Below are 18,869 nucleotides of genomic sequence, written 5' to 3'. Positions count from 1 at the left end.
GCCAAGTGAAGCTGCATATATTGACCTTTGAGTTGTGTCAGGACGTTGCAGCCCAGGAAAATGTGAGTAGAGACGAGAACGAGCGACACAATCTCCATCATTACTTAACTCTTACACAGATAATATGCACAGCAAAAAGCTGATGATAGCTAATAGCTACATTCATGTTGTGATGTGAAAAAGAACAAGAAAAAGGAAAAGGCATTCATGATTGCTCACAATTACTTTTTTAATGCCTGCTTTCATTTAGTTTTACATTATGACAACAACCAAAACATTTTCACAAGCAACTCAAGGGGACTGCACGGTAAGAAAAATTATCTAAAAAACATAAATGTTGCTATTTCATCAGCATAATTATCTCTACATGACAAAAATAAATTCTATTTTTGTGATACATTATTGTACAAAAATAAGAGTTCTTCTTAATAATACTGACTGAAACAATATGTTGGCACAATACACAGACATCTGGATCTCTCTAAACTGACCACACACACTCAACATGTTACAGAAAGTTGTGTGGAAAAAATAAATCAGACAAAATATCGCAAATATTTGACCAAACAGACACAAAAACAACAAGACTGCGCAGCCACTTTTTGCGGAAGCCAGGAGCACAATATTCTATTTACTACATCACTGAATATGCACGCTGTACAGACATACACACATTACAGAGCACATGACCTCATGTTGTGGTCAAAATGTCCTTTGCATCTAAAATGCTTCAAAATTACATGTTCACATTAAACCAATATTCACAATTATAATATTTTTCCCTCATGGGTGAAAAACTCAAAGTGCAGTTACACGTTTGAACTGTTTAGGTAGTACAGTAAGATTATTCTAAGAAAATAAAATTATTTTAGTCATTTCAGTTTAATTTGGAACAACAGCACTGAATTACTTCAGTTAACACATTCAGTATCCAACACCACCCAATCACCTCATAAGCTAAACACAACAATTACTAATAAGTGCAATGCAAAATGAGGTCAAATTCATACAAAGATTTACTAATCCTTATGGGAATAAGATCTGAAGTGTCGAAATATCATCACAGGGCTAAGATTCACTGTTTCTAGGGACGCTACACGGAGAAGACAAATCTTTACTTAAGTTGTGAAAAAGTACTTGTCTGAGCCTCTACTGCAGTCTAGACAAAACAGATTGAGGGAACATGAAGGGCAGCAATAAAAAATAAATTCCATTGTTTTCTTTACGGTGTGTATAAATTACGGTTTGTAACTGGTCAAATAAGTACAACGAAAAACATAAAAATTTGAATGCATATAAATTAACACTACTCCATGACAAAATACAACAAATACCACAACAAATGCAACAACAAACAAAATCAGTCTTCGCATTTACATGCATTTATGTTCATTTCATGAACATTGCAGATTACCAAACCATAAACTCAGTATGGTATAATTCCATAAGAAACAGTAGAGGAAGTTTAAGATGACAATTTCCTCCATTGTACAGACTTTACAAATTGAGACTGTCCTGTATCTAGTTAGAGATATCAAAACAGTAAACTAAGTACAACAAAACTCACAGGCACTCTATGGTACCCCCTTTAAGAGTGTTTTTTCAGAAACATCTCCGTTCCCTACTATCTTTTCATTATTCTATTATCTCTCTAACCTGTACATCCATCGACAGATTTCTTGGTCTGGAAATCCTAATTTCATGAGAATGATTCACACACTCGCAGGAAGTGGGAAAACAGCAGGATTCTCCCTTAACTTAGACCCTGCCCTAAGGTTCACAAATTGCATTTTTCCTTCCCTCTGGGCATCTAATGCGTTTGATAAGGATTTAAAATGTATCAATGTATAGACACCTCTGTTGGATTCCTTTGTTTACATGAGAACTCAGAGAATATGTGGGAAAAAACATACATTAATGGCATATTTCATGTGCTATGAGCTGGATATTTACTGAACAGTTTTGTTGGCATCTGTTTACCCCTAACAGTTGTAAATTGGATTTAATCTTTACTGGATAATATGTAAATAAAGAACTCCTCCTTTTAGAAAGGACAGAGCCAACATTTCAGTGCAGTGCTGTTCCAGTAGTGGGGCACAAACACCATCCAGTGGTGAAAAACATGCAACAACAGGCTTTACAGCTTGAATCTTGTTGAAACATGTCATTTGAAGGGAAAAACAGTGGAGACCTTCATGTGAAAGTATAATTCTAATTTGAATAAAAATGCATGTACATTATTAATTTCAATCTTATTCTCACTACTTCAACTGCTATGTTTTTGCAATTCTGTTTTTGCGGTGTTTCTCCCCAGTACCAGTTCATTTCCACACACAAGTACTTCATGCAGTTCCAACATGCAGCCATAAACATTTACAGTCACTTTCAGCATTTTACATTGCTTACTAGTAATAATTTTATCCCAAAAAGTTGAATCAGTTTTTCTGTCCTTCTCTCTTTCACCATGTATATCTCCATATCAACTAAAAATCCTCTTCCATGCAAAGTCCTGCATAATCTGTGGGGACCTGCTGGAGTTACTATGTTAGAGGATTTATTTTTTTACCGTACAATTCACAGTGTGAAACAAACAAACAAAAAAAAAATCTAATTTACAAAAAAAAGATAAAAGCTTCTTCTTTACTACCCAGTGCAGCAGATGCTAAAAGCAAACATCTCACAGATAATGCACAATGTGAATGCTTTGAATTGCTGACAATATAATCAGCGCATGTATTCCTCAGCCAAGAAAATTATTAAATAAAGACATTACAGAATCAACAAGTGTCCAAAATGCATGAAATCACCCAATTAAAATACACCCATAGTCTGTGCTGGCTAAGGCCAATTCAAGATAATGTAAGTAGGAGGAGGATATGATTTTTCACCTCATACTTTTTTCAGTCCGTTTACCTTCCACATTACAAGATCACAACCTTCATGCTGTATTTCAGAAGGCTTCTTGATATGCCAGTCCCTCTAAATCTGTTAGATCCTCTTAGGAAGGTACAGTTCTTTGTTACAGTGAGTAACAGTTAAAAGCTTGAAGAACAGCTTTCAATACATGTACAATAAAATGAGGAACAGTGTTTGAAGAATTCAGCAACCAATACATGTTCCACTTTGCAGCGGGCTCCGTCACTGGTGTACCAACAAGACTTTTAGAAACACTGTTGCAAAATATGATTTCCTGTTTGCTCACACACTGGTGCCCTTGTCCCTGAGAGTGGTGACTCTAAGTACAAACCTTCTGGTGCTCTTTCGGTATTGTGGCTGAGTGAAGTAAAACAGAATAGGGTCCAGGAAGCTGTTCATGCTGGCAAACGGCCTGGTGCTCTTATAGATGATTGAAAACAAGTTCCTCGTCTCGCAGGGCGCACTGGGCAGAGTGCGTATCACCAGGTACATGGTCTTGGTGAGGTGAAATGGCAGGAAGCTTATGCAGAACACTGCCGCCACCACAATGATCATCCTCACGGCCTTGTCCCGTGTCTCCCCAGTCGCCATGGAGACACCCTGGTAGGACACTGGGCGGCAGAGGATCTGGGCCATCCGGCAGTAGCACACCATCACACCCATAAAAGGCAACAAGAAGCCAATGCAGGTCAGAGTCATGCCATAAGGATAGTAGTCTACTGAAAGCTTTGGTGGACTTAAATCATAGCACACTGTGCGGTTGCGCTGGATTCCTGTCGCAGCGAAGTGAATCGTTGGTGCACATAGGACGGCGACCACCAGCCAAACCCCTACACAGATACACCACGTCATCTTGCGACCACCCTGCTTGTGCCACATCGCAAAAGGATGGCAAATGCCAACATAGCGCTGCACACTGATGCAGGTGAGGAAGAGGATGCTGCCATGCAGATTACTAAAAGAGGAAAAGAGACAAGAAAAATCTGTTAAGTTAAATCTTAATAAGCTGGATTCTTTTATACAGCATTGTACTGTGTCTATTATTTGTATATGGTGGTGTCACCTTATGTCAAACACACCTGACACTTTTGCCTTTTTAAGCCATATAGTATATAGATATATATAGCAGTCTATAAACATTTAACAAATGGTTTAAATGCATTATAACATGGTTGTTTGCCATTTTAAGTGTCTGTACAGTATTTGTCAGCAATCATAACTTCTCCAATAAAAGACATATTTTATCTTCATCTTAGTTTGACAAATACATTAATAAACATTTGTATCAGCTTACAACTACATTTACTTTTATTTACCGCTTACAAATGCTAAACATAGGGACTGACCAGCTTCTTTCACTGAAGTATCACCATGCATGAATGCAATATATATTTGAAAATAACGGATGAGGGAAGAAGTGAAAAAATTTGAATTAAATACCAACAACTAATTTTGTTCAGCCTCAGACGTCTTTCATCCCACTATTTATGGAGCTCTAACAAGGCTGACATTGCACTGCTCAGAACCTCAGTATGCTTCAAACAAAGTGCTTGTCAGATCATCTTTTAGCATCTGAAACCCCCTCCCCCACAACTTTCCCACAGCTGAATCAGGGGGAGCTTTTTTTTTGTCAATTTTTGTGACTTTCCAAACAAACCAATCTGAGGAGCCGGCTCCTTAAATGCAGGAGCTGTGTGTAAGGCAAAGGCTTGGTGAGTTGATGCGTGAAAGTAGGCAGGGTTTCAACTTCTCTCTTCACACAGTTACATAAGGCACATTGCGTGTGTACAACCGTGTGAAAAGATTGAACACTTCAAACACAGAGCTGCATACACAGATAGTTAGGCAATATTCAGTCAAGTAGCTCACCTGTAGAACTGAAACCGGACCAGCTTACAGGCAAACTCCCCAAAGGGCCAGTAGTCATGACTGGCATAGTTGTAGATGAGCAAGGGCAGTGACATCACATACAGAAAGTCGGCTATAGCCAAGTTGAGCATATAGATGTTGTTTTTGGACAGATTGGGCCTCGTCCTCCATATCTTCAGTATGACAACAGCATTGAGAGGAAGGCCGAGCAGGAAGACAAAAGTGTACACAGCAGGGAGTAAAATACGTTTAAAGTCTTCCTTATAGGTGCAGCGAAGGATGCCTATCCCGCTGGTGTTGCTGATGTTACTGGCACTGGCGATAAAGCTGTCCGCTGTGTAGGGCTCTGTAGGGTGTACACTTGTGGAAAAGAAGTCCAAGGGGAAGGCTCTAGAGATGAGGGTATCTGTGGGGTCAGAAAGTGGCATCTTCACATTCTGGAGGGAGACAGGGAGAGAGACGAGGGCATTGTTACAATGACAATAAAATCAATATTTTAACTGAAACAAAAACAAGAGTGGTGATGTGAATATGCACAATTGAATGAAATTGTTTGTGGTCATTTTGAGCTATTTTCCAGGTGGGTGTGTGAATGCATTTAAAGTGTTAGAAGATATTCCCATTACAAATTAAATAAGGGATTTCGTGGATGTTCAAGTGCTGACAAAGATAGAAACCCAACCAAAACCTCTCCACAAGAGGGCACAAGAGATAAGCATTTTCTTTTATTCATAACATCAATATTTCAAAAATCACAGTGAAGCAGTCGCCTTGAGCCCTGCAAACACTGGATTTAGTCTAGGATCAACTGAACTAAGTACACATTTTTTATCCCCTAGGCTAACTGTTTAGTCAACTACTATTTGATACCAGTAAAGCCCAAATGCTTTGGAGTAGGAATATCCCAGTTTAGCCAAAATGCAATGGCCCTCAAGAACAATCTAGAAAGAGCAGCAAGATGAATCCTTAAATCAAGGGAAAGCAGTTGATATAATAAGTCAATAAGCATTTTGTTTAAAGAGCCATTAGCTAATGGAACAAAAGACCTCATATACCTGTTAGTTTCACCGTTACGCAGGTAAAACCCTGTCATGATGGAAACAAATAAAATGGAGCACCAAAGTGCAATAGTTAGCATCTCTGAGATGTTGCGGAAAAGAAAAATTAAGTTCCAAAAAACAAAAATACTTCAGTATTGTACCAGTACCTCATGATTCTACGTAATAGCAATTAATTACTCTCCAGATATGGCTCCACAGTGTATTTAGTATTTATTTAGTAGCTGCTAGAAAAACTGCACCAAAACACATAATGGCAATAAAATAAGAGCCAACCAATTACATCATGATAATCGAATCGTTTCATAATTTTCTAACGAATGGAAACTGGACAGATGCGAGTTTTGAAATGAAAACCACTGCAGACTGTCTGGTCTCCCACTCACAACTCACACTGTCTGGAACAGGCTTTTACACATAGAGATTAATCAACAATCTTAATTGCTGCTCCCACCACCAACATCAATAATATCCATTTCCTTCATAGTAGCATGTGGGCAAGTGAGTGATTGGCTTAAGCCACTTCCCCCATAGCCTTGTCAGAGTGTGACTCATGGCATTTCACAACTAACACTCCATCAGCCAAAAAGCCTGTGTGTGTGTGTGTGTGTGTGTGTGTGTGTGTGTGTGTGTGTAAGTGTATATGTATATGAGTGTGTACATGTGCTGTGTTTTAAAAAAAAACTGTGTGCCTGTAAGAGTGTGTGTCATTCAGGTTGCTGCCAGCAACAGTGACACATGATTTCATAATTCCTGTAGAGTAATGGAGGGAGAAGAGGGGGTGGAAGGAGCAGATTGCCAGCAGACCATAAAACCAAAAGGCAGGCACAGATGAATAACAAAGGTTCCGGAAAAGTGCACTGCAGTCGGCTTTATTTGCTGATGACTCACTTAACTTTATATTTCTGAGTTTTGATTTATTCACTGTCTTGACTTACGAAAGGGCATGAAACCAACTTCCTGGGTAATCTTAAAGCTCAATGATGTCATGACACTCATTCAAATAATTAAGTTTTTTTTTTCATTTCAGAGAGTGATGTCTGATTAACTCTATAAATTGCAGTGTCTGTCAAAAATTATTATTTTTTATGACAGTAAACGAAGCCCCTTATAGGCAGCTATATGTTTAGGCCTGCCTTTAGCAAGACTCACCGATCCCTACTTCCTGTCATGTGGTGTGATGAACACCACTTTTTTTTGGTGAGACGTTAATAATAAAACTCCAGTCCCTACAGGTAGTTTCCATATGTTCATACTACAGCTGAGCCTCGTGCCTCCTGTTTGTGAAGTCGAGTCAATTTGTGCTTTTTGGTATTCGTAATGTCATCATGCTTGTGCAGTGAAAAGAGCAAAGAGCGAGCAGTGACATGAAACAAAACGTATAATTTACTTAAGAACTAAAGACCTAAACTAGGTCTACACTACAATGTTTCCTACATTACAGAGAACAAAAAAAAAGAAAATACACACATCCTGGATCCTACATGCCTTACAAGCAAATCATCAGTTTACAATGCAAAGCAGGAAGAACAGCTGAGATCTGCCAACTGAAACAGGCACAGATCTGATTTGCATATTGAATATCAACACCTCATTAGGACTGTGGTGGAGATTATCACATATGAAGAAATTTTATTTTGAAATCATTTAGGGAGAAGGGCAAAAGATATATATAAAACCTCTTTCTGGTCTATTTGATTCTGTATTATACAGAGATTTGCACCATCACCTAGTCTATTTTAATTTACTGCATGTTTAAGATGGCTTTCTACAATTGTCAGAAAGCTTAGGGAGGTTTGGCATCATCAAAAACATGAACATGTTACTGTTAAACTCAAACATACCCTATCAGCTTAAAAAACATTATGAAAACATTAGTAATTTGAAAACTCACTGCTATAAATGAGCAGCCATGCTGTAGTTGAGTATCTTTTATGGTTAACACCTAATGGATTGAAATTAAAATATTTACTAGATGAAAAACATCTCACACAACCATTTCACATTCAGGAACAGAGATGTGTTATTTTCGTGTGGCTTTCATGATGAGTGAGTATATTTTTCTGCTATTACAGTGTCCAATCAGCATGAACAGTACACAGAGTAAAGCATGACAAAGAGGGCTCCTGTAATCTGTTTGTGTGTGTGTGTTGGTCAAGTTTCCAATTTTCAAACACTCTGGAGAGCAAACACTAATCACAGGGCTCTATGTAATTATATCTTCACTCTATGTGTATGTGTCTCTGTGTGGGAGCCTCTGATGGCTTCTGGTTTAAGTGTTTGCTCACAGCTTCTCTCCAGGCTACATCCATTCCTAATCAGTATTGATCTTAGTTTAATAACGGTGTAATAGATAGACACAATAAGGCACATCAAGAAAATACAGACAGACCCACACCACACCACAAACCCACAGAAAAAAACTCCAAGAAAATGCTTCTTTTGGAAATCGAAACTTTTCATAAGATTCACCAAAATTGACTCCAGATATTTGTTGTCAGCAAAGCTGAGGTGTAAAGAGCATACAACATGAATTTATTCTGTGTTTACTGAGACGCCTCCTACCTGGGGTGTTTCCAAAATGACACATTAATTAAACATAAATAATATATGCAAATGAACGACGCATCAGTTTGTAAGCGTAGTTAATAGTTATTTTTAGACAAGGTTCTCTGAACATAAAAATCAAACATGTGTGTACTGATACTTAATGACACCAAGACTGACACTGATGGCAAACATTAATTAAAACATTGCTCACTGCCCTTTCCAGCAACTGAATCGAATGTTTCATTATGGGTGTGAAGAAGTCAGTTAAACTTCTGATCTATGACTCAGTGCAGCTTTTTCTGCCCACATAGTTGTAAAATTTTGGCAGATGTTCTGAAACATGTCCATACATCTTCTCCTTTCCTCTGTGGGAAAACAAACAATGGTTCCACTGTACTATTTGAAAGTTGTTATACATTAAAAAAATATTTAGCCTAATATTTAAGATCTATATATTTCGATCCATTTCGATTACACACTCTTAAAATGAACTAATTAACTTAAGGTGATGCATATTTGTCAGTCAAAAAATAAATCAAACAAGTAAGAATGACATTTATATAACATTGCTACTAAACCCAATGTTTTTTCACTACACAATAACCAAGTTTGTGTAAAACAAACTCGGTCATTTGTTGTTGTAATCTAGAATTAATCACTTCTTACCATCTGTGTGAGAAAGAAGAGAGCTGTAATATATTTCATAGTGCCAGTGTAAATATTAGGATGAGCAGAGATGACAGGCTATCTACACTGTCAGGAAAGAAAGAGAGCCATTTATTCAGTAATGTGCTCAAAGACAACAATCTTGTGCCGTTTTCATGGTACATCTGATGGTCTGTAGAAATCCTCTTTTCCTTAAAAGTACTGTACTGCCTGTGTCCACGGTCAAAAAGCCTTTTGGAGAATGCGGGCATCGATCCCGCTACCTCTCGCATGCTAAGCGAGCGCTCTACCATTTGAGCTAATTCCCCTGTCTGACCCCAGCCATAAAAAAAACACTTAATGACAGCATGAGTACACACCCACAGTCCTGCTACAGGAATAATGTTACCAGCTACTGACATGGTCTACTGACTCCCTCTGCACTGTCATCTCTCTCTCTCCCTCTTTCTCTCACTCTCTCTCACACGCACACACATGCTGACAAGAGAGACGCTGCTGCATACTTTCTGCCCTCAGGCTTGCCAGAAGGCACAGCTGAAGGTGATGCAAGATTATTTACAAAACATGATTGAATGTGACTGCAGCTCAGGTCAAATATAGAAGATTAACAACTAAACATAACCCCAGCAGGGTTATAAATCACACACCACACATTAAGTTTTAATGATTACTCGGCATGTGACCATCAGGACTTTTGAACCCACAACTTTACTGTTTTGGCTCACCATCTGCATCATGTACACCATGTATTAATTCACTTTACACTACCTTCCCAGCTCCAAATGAGCCCACTGAAGAGCCAGATATTTCCCCCAAGAGTTGCTGGAGACCAAAACAGAGTTAAAAAGAGAGAATATTGGACCTACATTCATCAGATGGACAGAAACCCAACTCCAAGTGAATGCTTATGTTACTCTGTATCTGTGCAGTGTAAATAAAAAATAGTTTTTTTTGCCATTAAAAGGAGATAATATGTAGAGCCTCGGCCGATATTGGCTTATCGCAAATATATCAGTATTGGAATTTTTTAACTCCCTAATATTGGTATCAGCATCGGCCCCAAAAATCCAATATTGGTCAGGCTTTAATAATATGTTAATGTTGTGTTTACAGCATGTTTTGCTGCCCCAAGTGGTAAAAAATTGTTGTCTGTCGATAACTTTTATGATTTAATGTTAAGTTATCACAATTTTCAAGACCTGAAGGCGACACCTTTAAATTATTTGTTTTGATGAGCCAATGGTTCAAAACCAAAAATAATCAATTTACAGATACAACAGAAAGAAAAATCAGCTGTGGCAGCCTGGCAACAGAGTTCTTCCCCTGCAGGTAATCTGATCTAAAAAGAGCAGGTAAATGGCAGATCAGGGCACATAAAGACATATACTGTTTCTGATCTGTAACATACACAGAGCTGGAAATGTAAATAAACAGAGAGATGTTGTGTTGAGGACAGACAGCAGGGAACAATTTCACTCCAATTATTTTCTCATCTCTGATCTCTATTGTCCCCGGCCACGCTAATCAATGATTCATGCCTGTTCCTCCTCACTCTCTGGCCCACACACACACGCTCATTCACTGACACACACACACACACACACACGCTACCATATATTCACACTTGTGCTTTGCCTATAATTAATTATAATTCATTTGAAAAATGGCATACAAAATGCCCAAGAATGAAACTAAAATCAGTTTCACACTGCACAATACAATCACATGTTTGCAGACATACATATACATTTGTCTGCTATACACACAAATACACAGACATGCACTTACATGTACAAAAAATGCACATATACACATCACAAGCATAAACATCCTCTTTAATTTGACAAACAATAGACATTATCTCATTTTCCCAGCAAAGACAGATGCAGCTGCAGTGGCAGAACACACACAATTGCATCCTACAGATGTGAAAGCTCTTTGTCTTAATAAAGAAAAAAAAAAAACAAACACTTTACTAATTATCTTAGCTAGAATGGTGCCGGCTAATACGAGTCTATCAATCCTGAGGACAGGCACTGTGGCCATTACACAGGAGACATTTTAAACCAATCAGCTGCACCATAAATAGATACAAGGGTGATGAGGAAGGCTGGTGTTCAACACAAGCACACTGCTTGACATATGCTCATGAAGAGAAGAAAAACAATTGCTTGTTGCATGACACCCAACTGCAACCAGTCAGCATTACTGATAAACAACTTGGAGAGCAGCAAGCAACATAAATATTTGAGCTAAAAAATGTCTGCTTGTACTCATTCTCATGATTTCCACAGAGCATGTGTAAAAGCTTAACAAATATGGGCATCACTACACTACCATAAAACATTCTCTTCTGGTAGAACCAAACCAAAATGTTAAAAAACCAGTTACTCCTAGTCCACTAAAAAAGTCCAGATGGACAGGAATGCCTTCAACAGTGATATAATCACACACAAGGCACACGCAATTTTCTGTTTGTAATAATTTGCCCACACTTGTATAAAAATACGTGTTGATGCACGTCGCTGTGGATGGATTATGACTGAAGACTTCTTTCAGCATGTTCAGGCCCTTGTCGGGTGGTTGCCAAACACAGGGGAAGTGAATGTAGATGAAAGAGGTAATATACAGAGACAGGACAGTGGAGCATCGGTCACTGAAACCTAAATGCGGATACACCACAAGGTTCCTTCTAGAATGATCATTTTTTTGTAAATGCTAATTTGGTTCGTATACACAGCATCACCACAGATGCAAGAACAACCACACAGACATATTTACTGGACATTAGTTTCTTTCTCATTTCTGTCCCACACCTGGGTATCATTAGAATAATAAAAGCCTGTTGATAATGCGTAAATATCCCAGGGACGCACAAATATTTTCAACCTTTGCTGCTGTCTAGGCACTTGTTTCTCCTCTTGAAAGGTAATTGTTACTGGTTCCCTCTAATGTTATTAAAATCAAAACATGTTTTTGCAAACATGAGCATAACAGCTTGAAACGCACCTTTCGTCAGGCAAAAAGAACTCATCAAAAGCTCAACAGTGGAGCAAGTAGCACTTAGCATGTGCCCTGTGGTGGCTGTTGTCATGGGTTTGTGGTGCGGAGGGGATGTGAATGCATCTCCAGTGTAAGCAGTCAGTAAAGCATAAAGACAGGGCAAAATCAAATGTAATGGCTTTACTGTCTTCACTCAATGATTCCTCAGAGCATCTCTGGCAATCTTGTAGTTTTTTTAACATCAGCTCTAGTCACTATGGTTCCCAGTTAAGACAAACTATTGCTGCTGTCCCTCTAAATCCTACTCAGAATGGAGAAGGCAGTTTAATCTTAGGGCATTCACCTTAAATTACCAATTTTAAGAGGACACGTGGCTGGTATGTTTGGGATGGCTGCCAGTGAGCTGCCACTGTAAGATAATGCCATGCACTTAACTTTGTCCTGTAAACAACTTTGACCTTGTTTCTGTTTCTCTCTCTCTCTCTCTACCCTGCTATCACTTCTCTGTCTCTGTCTGCGAGTCTCTAAACCAGAGTTACATTAGTCTGTTCCCGTCAGACGGACAAAAAAACCTACAGAAGCCTGACCTCTGCCAGGCAGAAAGGAATCTCCTCTGAAAACATAGTAACTGTCAAAAGTCCCATGGCCAGTGTGCCAGGTCTTTACACATGACAGCTCATCTAAATGACTTTGGGTTATTAGGTCTGTGATGTGACAACTTGTTTTTACTGGACTTAGCTACTGTCCCTTTGGTGCAATAAAAATGACAAAGGAAACAAAATTTGTGTAATAGGAGCATCTTGCGAAAATCTCACTTCTGTATTTTTCCACTCGTGTGAGGACAGGAATGAGCTGCCTAATACGGTATTATTTGATAAGTTGTTGAAGAGAATCATTTGTGAATCAATAATTTGAGTAATTTTTCAGGCAATAATACCAAAATGACAGATTTCCAATTTCTCAGTTGTGGAAATTTGTTATTTTTCTTTGTCTTCTGTGGCAGTAAACTGAAACTTTTGAGGTTTTAGACTGCTGTTGGAACAAATGAAGAAATCTGAAGAGGTCACTTTCATGTCAGGAAACTGTGACAGCCTAACCCTATTTTTCACTATTCAAACTCAAAAATTAATTGATTAATTACGAAAACAATCAGCAGATAAATCAATAATGAAAAAAGAATCCTTAGTTGCAGCCCTACATACATGTAAATAGTATACATACATACATATATATAATAGCCTATTTTATACATCCTGCACTTTCTCCTAACTCTTATCTTTTTGTCACCTGCTCTACCTGCTTTGATGGCGTCCATTGAAGATGCTTCTTCCTGTCAATATTTGTTCTCACTTAAGTATAAACTTAATCTACTCTTGAGAAACATTGTACTGGCTATTCTCAGATGGTTGATACAGATATAGAGACAGATGGCTGTTCTGTGGATACACTGCTAGTTGTCATACAACTACGACCATATTGAAGATGTTGTATGGGGGGGGGGGGCATTCATCAAGGGTGCAAGATTCATAACAGTATTCACAAATGGGAACGAAGGACACAAACAACATGCAAGGCTCTGCAAGCACAGATGCTGTCACAAGAATTCACACATGCACCACAAAACCTCAGTACGTAATAGTCAGACTACAATTCATTTGCGTCAGGTTGGCGTCTTGCCTGAAGTCGAATTGGCTCTGGTTGTTTACACTCCCAAATTTAAGGTGAAGTGTCTTTCGAAACTGGATGCAACGAATTTTACCAAAACAGGAAAAAGTACAATAACTTGTTTTCAACTGTACACATGACGCAAATTTTCCTCCACCATGACAGAAAGACATTTGCCAGGCTTGGTTTGTACTCTTAATACCTGAAGCTTCCTGCTGTGTTTTGTATCTGATTACTCGTTCAGTGTCTAAATTTTTCTACATTTTCGTAATAAAAGATTCAGATGTCTTGGGAAAAACAAACAAACTATAAAGCTGTGACAGGGATATCAAAATGATACCACTGGCGCTAAAATGCCATGTATAGCTGGTATGACAAGATTGGTAATGAACACAGCCACGCTATGCCCAGTGGGAATATTGTGTTGTTATTAAGTTTGATTCAAATGCCTTAGCTTCACATTCCTTTAGGGCTTGGTGAAAAGAAGAGGCAATTAAAAAATAAGGAAAGAAAGAAATAAAACTTACCATGAATGACTGCAATAAATTTCAGTTGCAACATCAAAAAGTTGGCGACTTAGCCATGGCGAAAAGACTCGTGCTCCTTTCTTCTCCTCTGCAAAAACAAAGACCAGTTCGGCGAGGAGGGAAACCCCGCTGAGTTAAAACAAGTGTCAAGAAATCACACTCGATGCAGTTTTAGGTCACCAACACTGAGTACAAGTGTGGTTGCAACTGTCCCGGACGTACCTGCTGTGAAGCGGCTCCGGTGGCTGCACACACTCTTCCTAGACACACACACACACACACTCACACACTCTTCTCTGTTCCTGTTGCTGCTGCTGCTGCTCCACCGGACAACCGCGCGCGGTAGTGGGAACCACGCACGCGCAATGAGTCTTCCACGGCATGACAAGGGCAAAGGGAACGATTCAAAATACAGTCGAAGTAATGTCTGAGCGCTTTTATGTCGCTATTTTAACCAGAGCTGTCAACGTTTTAAATAATTACACCATTATCACGAGTAACACTTGTTTGTATGAACGGCTGGCTGGCAGGTGTAGCTACTTTAGAAGTACATCAAACCATGGACAGATTATGAGACAATGGGCTGCTGTGGGCAAGCATGCTAAAGGGCCCCCACCGCCCCCCTACACAGGAGCAAGACCCTCAGGCTGAATGAGAAGTGACTGTTGTTGCTACAGTGGCGGAAAGATGGATGGATGAACGATGCAAACATGTCTTATGTGGGTGTTTTGTTTCTCTTTGTAGTCTAAGACTTAGTTGTTGTTTCTCTTTGACGTAGTAAAGCATATCTTTGTGGTTGTTTTGCATCTGTTTGTGTAGCCATGTGGTGTCTCTTTCTTGTAGTTATGCATCTCTTTATGGTTGCTTATCATCTCTTTTTGGTAATTTTGCATCTCTCGTGTTCATTTTATGTTTATTGTGGTCGTTTGCATCTCTTTGTGGTTGTTTTGCATGTCTTTGCAATACATTTGTGGTAGTTTTGAATCTGTTTGAGGTTGTTTTGAGTCTGTTTGTGGTTGTTTTCCATCTCTTTGTAGTTGCCTTGAGTCGCTAAGTAGTCAGTTTGTGTATTTTTGTTGTAGTTTTGTATCTTTTTGTGGTCATTTTGTGTCTCTTAGTGTTTATTTTTAATCTTCATGGTCCTGTTGCATCTTTCTTGTAACCGTTTGGTGTCTCTTAGTGGTCATTTTGTCTCTTTATAGTTGTTTGATTGACTTCCCAACAAGAAATGTCAGTCGTTCGGATAGAAGCTCTAGCCCAGGGGCATGATAACCCTTTTGACCAATGCTTGTGCCCAGTAGACTTGTTCAGTAACCCTTCCATCCCTCAAACATAGTTCCAGTCAACAATTTCATTCTGAATCAGAATGGAAGGAATATTAAACTAAACATTTGTGCTTCATGCTGTTACCAGTTGAAATTGAACCAACCTATGAGTTAAACTGGTTAAAAACAAACTTCAAAAAGTGAATCGGTACTTAAACAGCTTTTTTCCCCCCTTTGGTAAGTGACTAAGGTGTATTAGTTATTAGTTCAAGACCTCCTTTGACTGGATGCCACAGAAGTCTGCAAAGTTTTCCAATTCAGATAATTGCTTGTTTATACTTTTACTTTATAACTTTTATACCAATTTTAAATGCATGAGTTTAGAAATACTGTCAATCTGTAAAATGCGCACATTCAACAGGAGAAGAATGAAAAAATGGAGACATGACCTTACTGTGCTCAGTGTTATCTATAGCCAGTGGTATAAACACGATAATATCTGAAGTGTCTCAAAAGAAACAACAAGATACTGGTAGAGAGCTGCCAAGCTTCTATGTATTTACCCTGTGTGAGTGAAGTGTAAGCTTACAGCAGTGGTCCTGGGCCCAGAGTGTCCCAATACAGACTCCACAGCAAATTGATGACATGTGCTAAACATAAGGCCATGAGTGGCTATCACTCTAATTACAGAGCACACCACGTGCCATGTTCCAGCATCTTAGAGTCTGATTAATACCTGTTGGCAGCTCATTGACATAAAACACTGGCAACCTTTTTAAACATTACAGAGAGCGACAGAACTCGACCTCATGTGTGACTATGTCTCTGCTCACTGGGATTTTATGAGACTTTTATTGCACTCTTATTTGATTTGACAACATTGTGTTTCCTGCTCAGAATCCGGTTTCAATCAGAACACATCTGATAAGCTGTGGCCACAGCAGAGCTTCTTTTATTTTGGGCACATATTCCATAAATACAGTGTTGGACAGCACAGCATTATTGATCAACTACAAATTACTGTCAGTTACATTCATAAAGAGGTCAGGTTGAACTACTATGTAATGGAAGTAAGTAGATGTTTCTGCCTGTCTTACATAAATGTAAGCACAGGTGATGGCTGCCTGCACGGCGTTTTCTGGGCCACCTCCGACGGTGCCTGTGGTTTAGCTGCAGGGTCATCAGCCGGGAGCCACCCTTCATTGATGTTTCGCTCCATTATTCCCGGAACATCTTGCGGTGGTGGAGCAACGGCAGGGACGTCTCCCTGCCGCCCCCTGCAGCTACCCTTAGGACCCTTGTTTTCCCCACGACATATCCTTCCTTCTCAGCCACAGCCAGAAGCTGGCTCTTTCTGCCTCCTCTGGCAATTCCTCGGATGCCTTATTCAGCTTTGGCCCGGTCACGCCGATGCTCCTCAGGAGGTGCTGGATGGATGTTCCAATAAACCCCCTGCAGCCAACTTCCACAGGGCAGATAACGGTCGCCCACCCTGCTTCTCGACACTCAGCCGCCAGCTCTGTGTATTTCGCCTTCTTTCTTTCGAATGCTGCCTCCATTCCTTCCTCCCAAGGGACTGTGAGCTCTGCCAGGATCACTGTTTTGGCCGAGGGGGACCACAGGATGATGTCTGGTCTCAGAGAGGTCGTGATTATCTCTGGCGGGAACTTGAGCTGCCGGTCAAGGTCCACTCTTAAGTTCCAGTCACATCCAGGTGTTAGCAGTGATCTTCTCTCCCTTTGGGTGATGTTCTGAGCCCCTTGCCCCTTGTCCTACAAAATGGATCAGCTTCTGTACTGTTGAGGGATGGTCTTTGGCCGCTTCCAGCCTTCGTGCCTCGAGGACTTCTGCCAGCTTCCACAGGACCTGGTCGTGCCGCCACCTGTACCGACCCTGAGCCAGAGCTGTCTTGCAAATGGACAGGATGTGCTGTAGACTTGGGTTTGGGGCGTTGCACAGAAGACAGTTTTCCTCTGAGCTGTACCACCGACTCAGATTGCTGGGGCTGGGGAGGGTGTCGTAGGTGGCCCGAATGAGGAAACTTAACCTTGCTTGAGGCATCGGACCACTTGATGGTCCTGTCGACTACTCCTTCCCAGGTTGTCCAACGTCCTTGTTGCCGCTGGATGAGTGCTCTGACCTTGTACTGCTCCTCCTCACTCCTGACCACCTCTTCAATCACCAGGTCTTTCCTCTCCTTTCTTGTGGCTTTGGACCAAAACTTGGAGGGGGGGGCTGCTACCCACCCCAAGCCAGCTCTCCCTGACTGTGTCCTGCCAACAACTTCTCTGTGCATCAGCCTGTTGATGGCCTGGTCGACAGCCTGTTTGGCCTTCTACTTGCGTCCTGTTCGAACCGGTGCCTTGGTGTTTTTTACAAACGGGTCAGTTGAGTCTCTCAGCTCTACTACGAGCCTCGCCTTCTCCTGTCTGTAGCCCAGGTTGATGGACTTCAGTGGCAGCTGGAGTGTGTTTTTCCCAAACAGGCGTATGTTAGAGAGGTTCTGGGGTAAACCAAGCCACTTGCGAATGAGACTGTTGGCCTTGGCATCCATCCTCAGTACTGTGGATGTAGTGATCTCACACAGCTTCAGGGGCCACATCAGGCGCTGATAGAGGGTGAATTGGTAGCACCAGACCTTAAGCTTCCCTGGGAGATGGCTCTTTCCAATCCTCTCCAGGCCGTCAGAAAGCTGTTCCATGACGGTGGCAGGCATGTGGGTGTCGGACAGATCAGCCGTATACAGCCTTCCCAAGCTTCGGACAGGTTGTTCAGCCAGCAGTGGAATCCTTTCTCCATCCACTGTGAAGAAGATGAGGTCGTTCCTGGCTCCTTTCCGGATTGAGAGACTGTGAGACTTTGCTGGTTTGATTCTCATTCTGGCCCATCCGAGGAGCTCCTCAAACCTCTTTAGGAGCCTGGCAGTACACACCGCTGTTTGGAGAAGGCTTGTTACATCATTCATGTAACTCTGCAAAGCTGGTAGTCGTTGGCCAGACTGTGATTTTACTCCTCGGACCATCTGCCTGCCGCCAATCAGAATTACCACAAAGGCTGCCGTAAAGAGGATGGGAGAGATTGAGCAACCCATTGCAATGCCTTTCTCGAGCTGATGCCAGCTAGTGGTAGCTTCCTGTGTAGTGTAACAGACTTGGAAACTGCTGAAGTAGTTGCATACCAGTCTCTGGATGCAGGTTGGGATATGGAAGAACTCTAAGGCAAAGGTGATAAGCTGGTGGGGGACAGAACCATAGGCGTTTTCCAGATCCAGCCAGAAAACATGCAGGTCTGACTGCTCACGCTTGGCTGTCTGAATCTGGTTCCAAATCATGGTTGAGTGTTCCACACAG

The 18,869-nt window shown here is 40.6% G+C and overlaps 1 protein-coding gene and 1 non-coding gene across 2 annotated transcripts; both read right to left on the bottom strand.

Moving 5' to 3' along the window:
• Positions 1 to 204: 204 nt before the first annotated feature.
• p2ry6 (pyrimidinergic receptor P2Y6) lies at positions 205 to 14,570 on the bottom strand. Its single transcript, XM_023398550.2, has 4 exons — positions 14,477 to 14,570; positions 14,255 to 14,342; positions 4,786 to 5,222; positions 205 to 3,871 (listed from the first exon to the last, which is right to left on the bottom strand). Exons 2-4 carry the CDS (start codon positions 14,255 to 14,257, stop codon positions 3,199 to 3,201), a joined length of 1,113 nt encoding a protein of 370 aa, XP_023254318.1. The 5' UTR covers positions 14,258 to 14,342; positions 14,477 to 14,570; the 3' UTR covers positions 205 to 3,198.
• On the bottom strand, positions 9,295 to 9,367 carry trnaa-agc (transfer RNA alanine (anticodon AGC)). Its single transcript has one exon. It is a non-coding gene; the product is annotated as a tRNA-Ala (tRNA).
• Positions 14,571 to 18,869: the final 4,299 nt, after the last annotated feature.

Source organism: Seriola lalandi, unplaced genomic scaffold, assembly GCF_002814215.2.
Source record: "Seriola lalandi dorsalis isolate HSWRI2012SDOR001 ecotype SW California unplaced genomic scaffold, Sedor1 jcf7180002049655, whole genome shotgun sequence".
Classification (NCBI taxonomy): Eukaryota; Metazoa; Chordata; class Actinopteri; order Carangiformes; family Carangidae; genus Seriola; species Seriola lalandi.
This window is presented reverse-complemented; position numbering and strand designations above follow the sequence as displayed.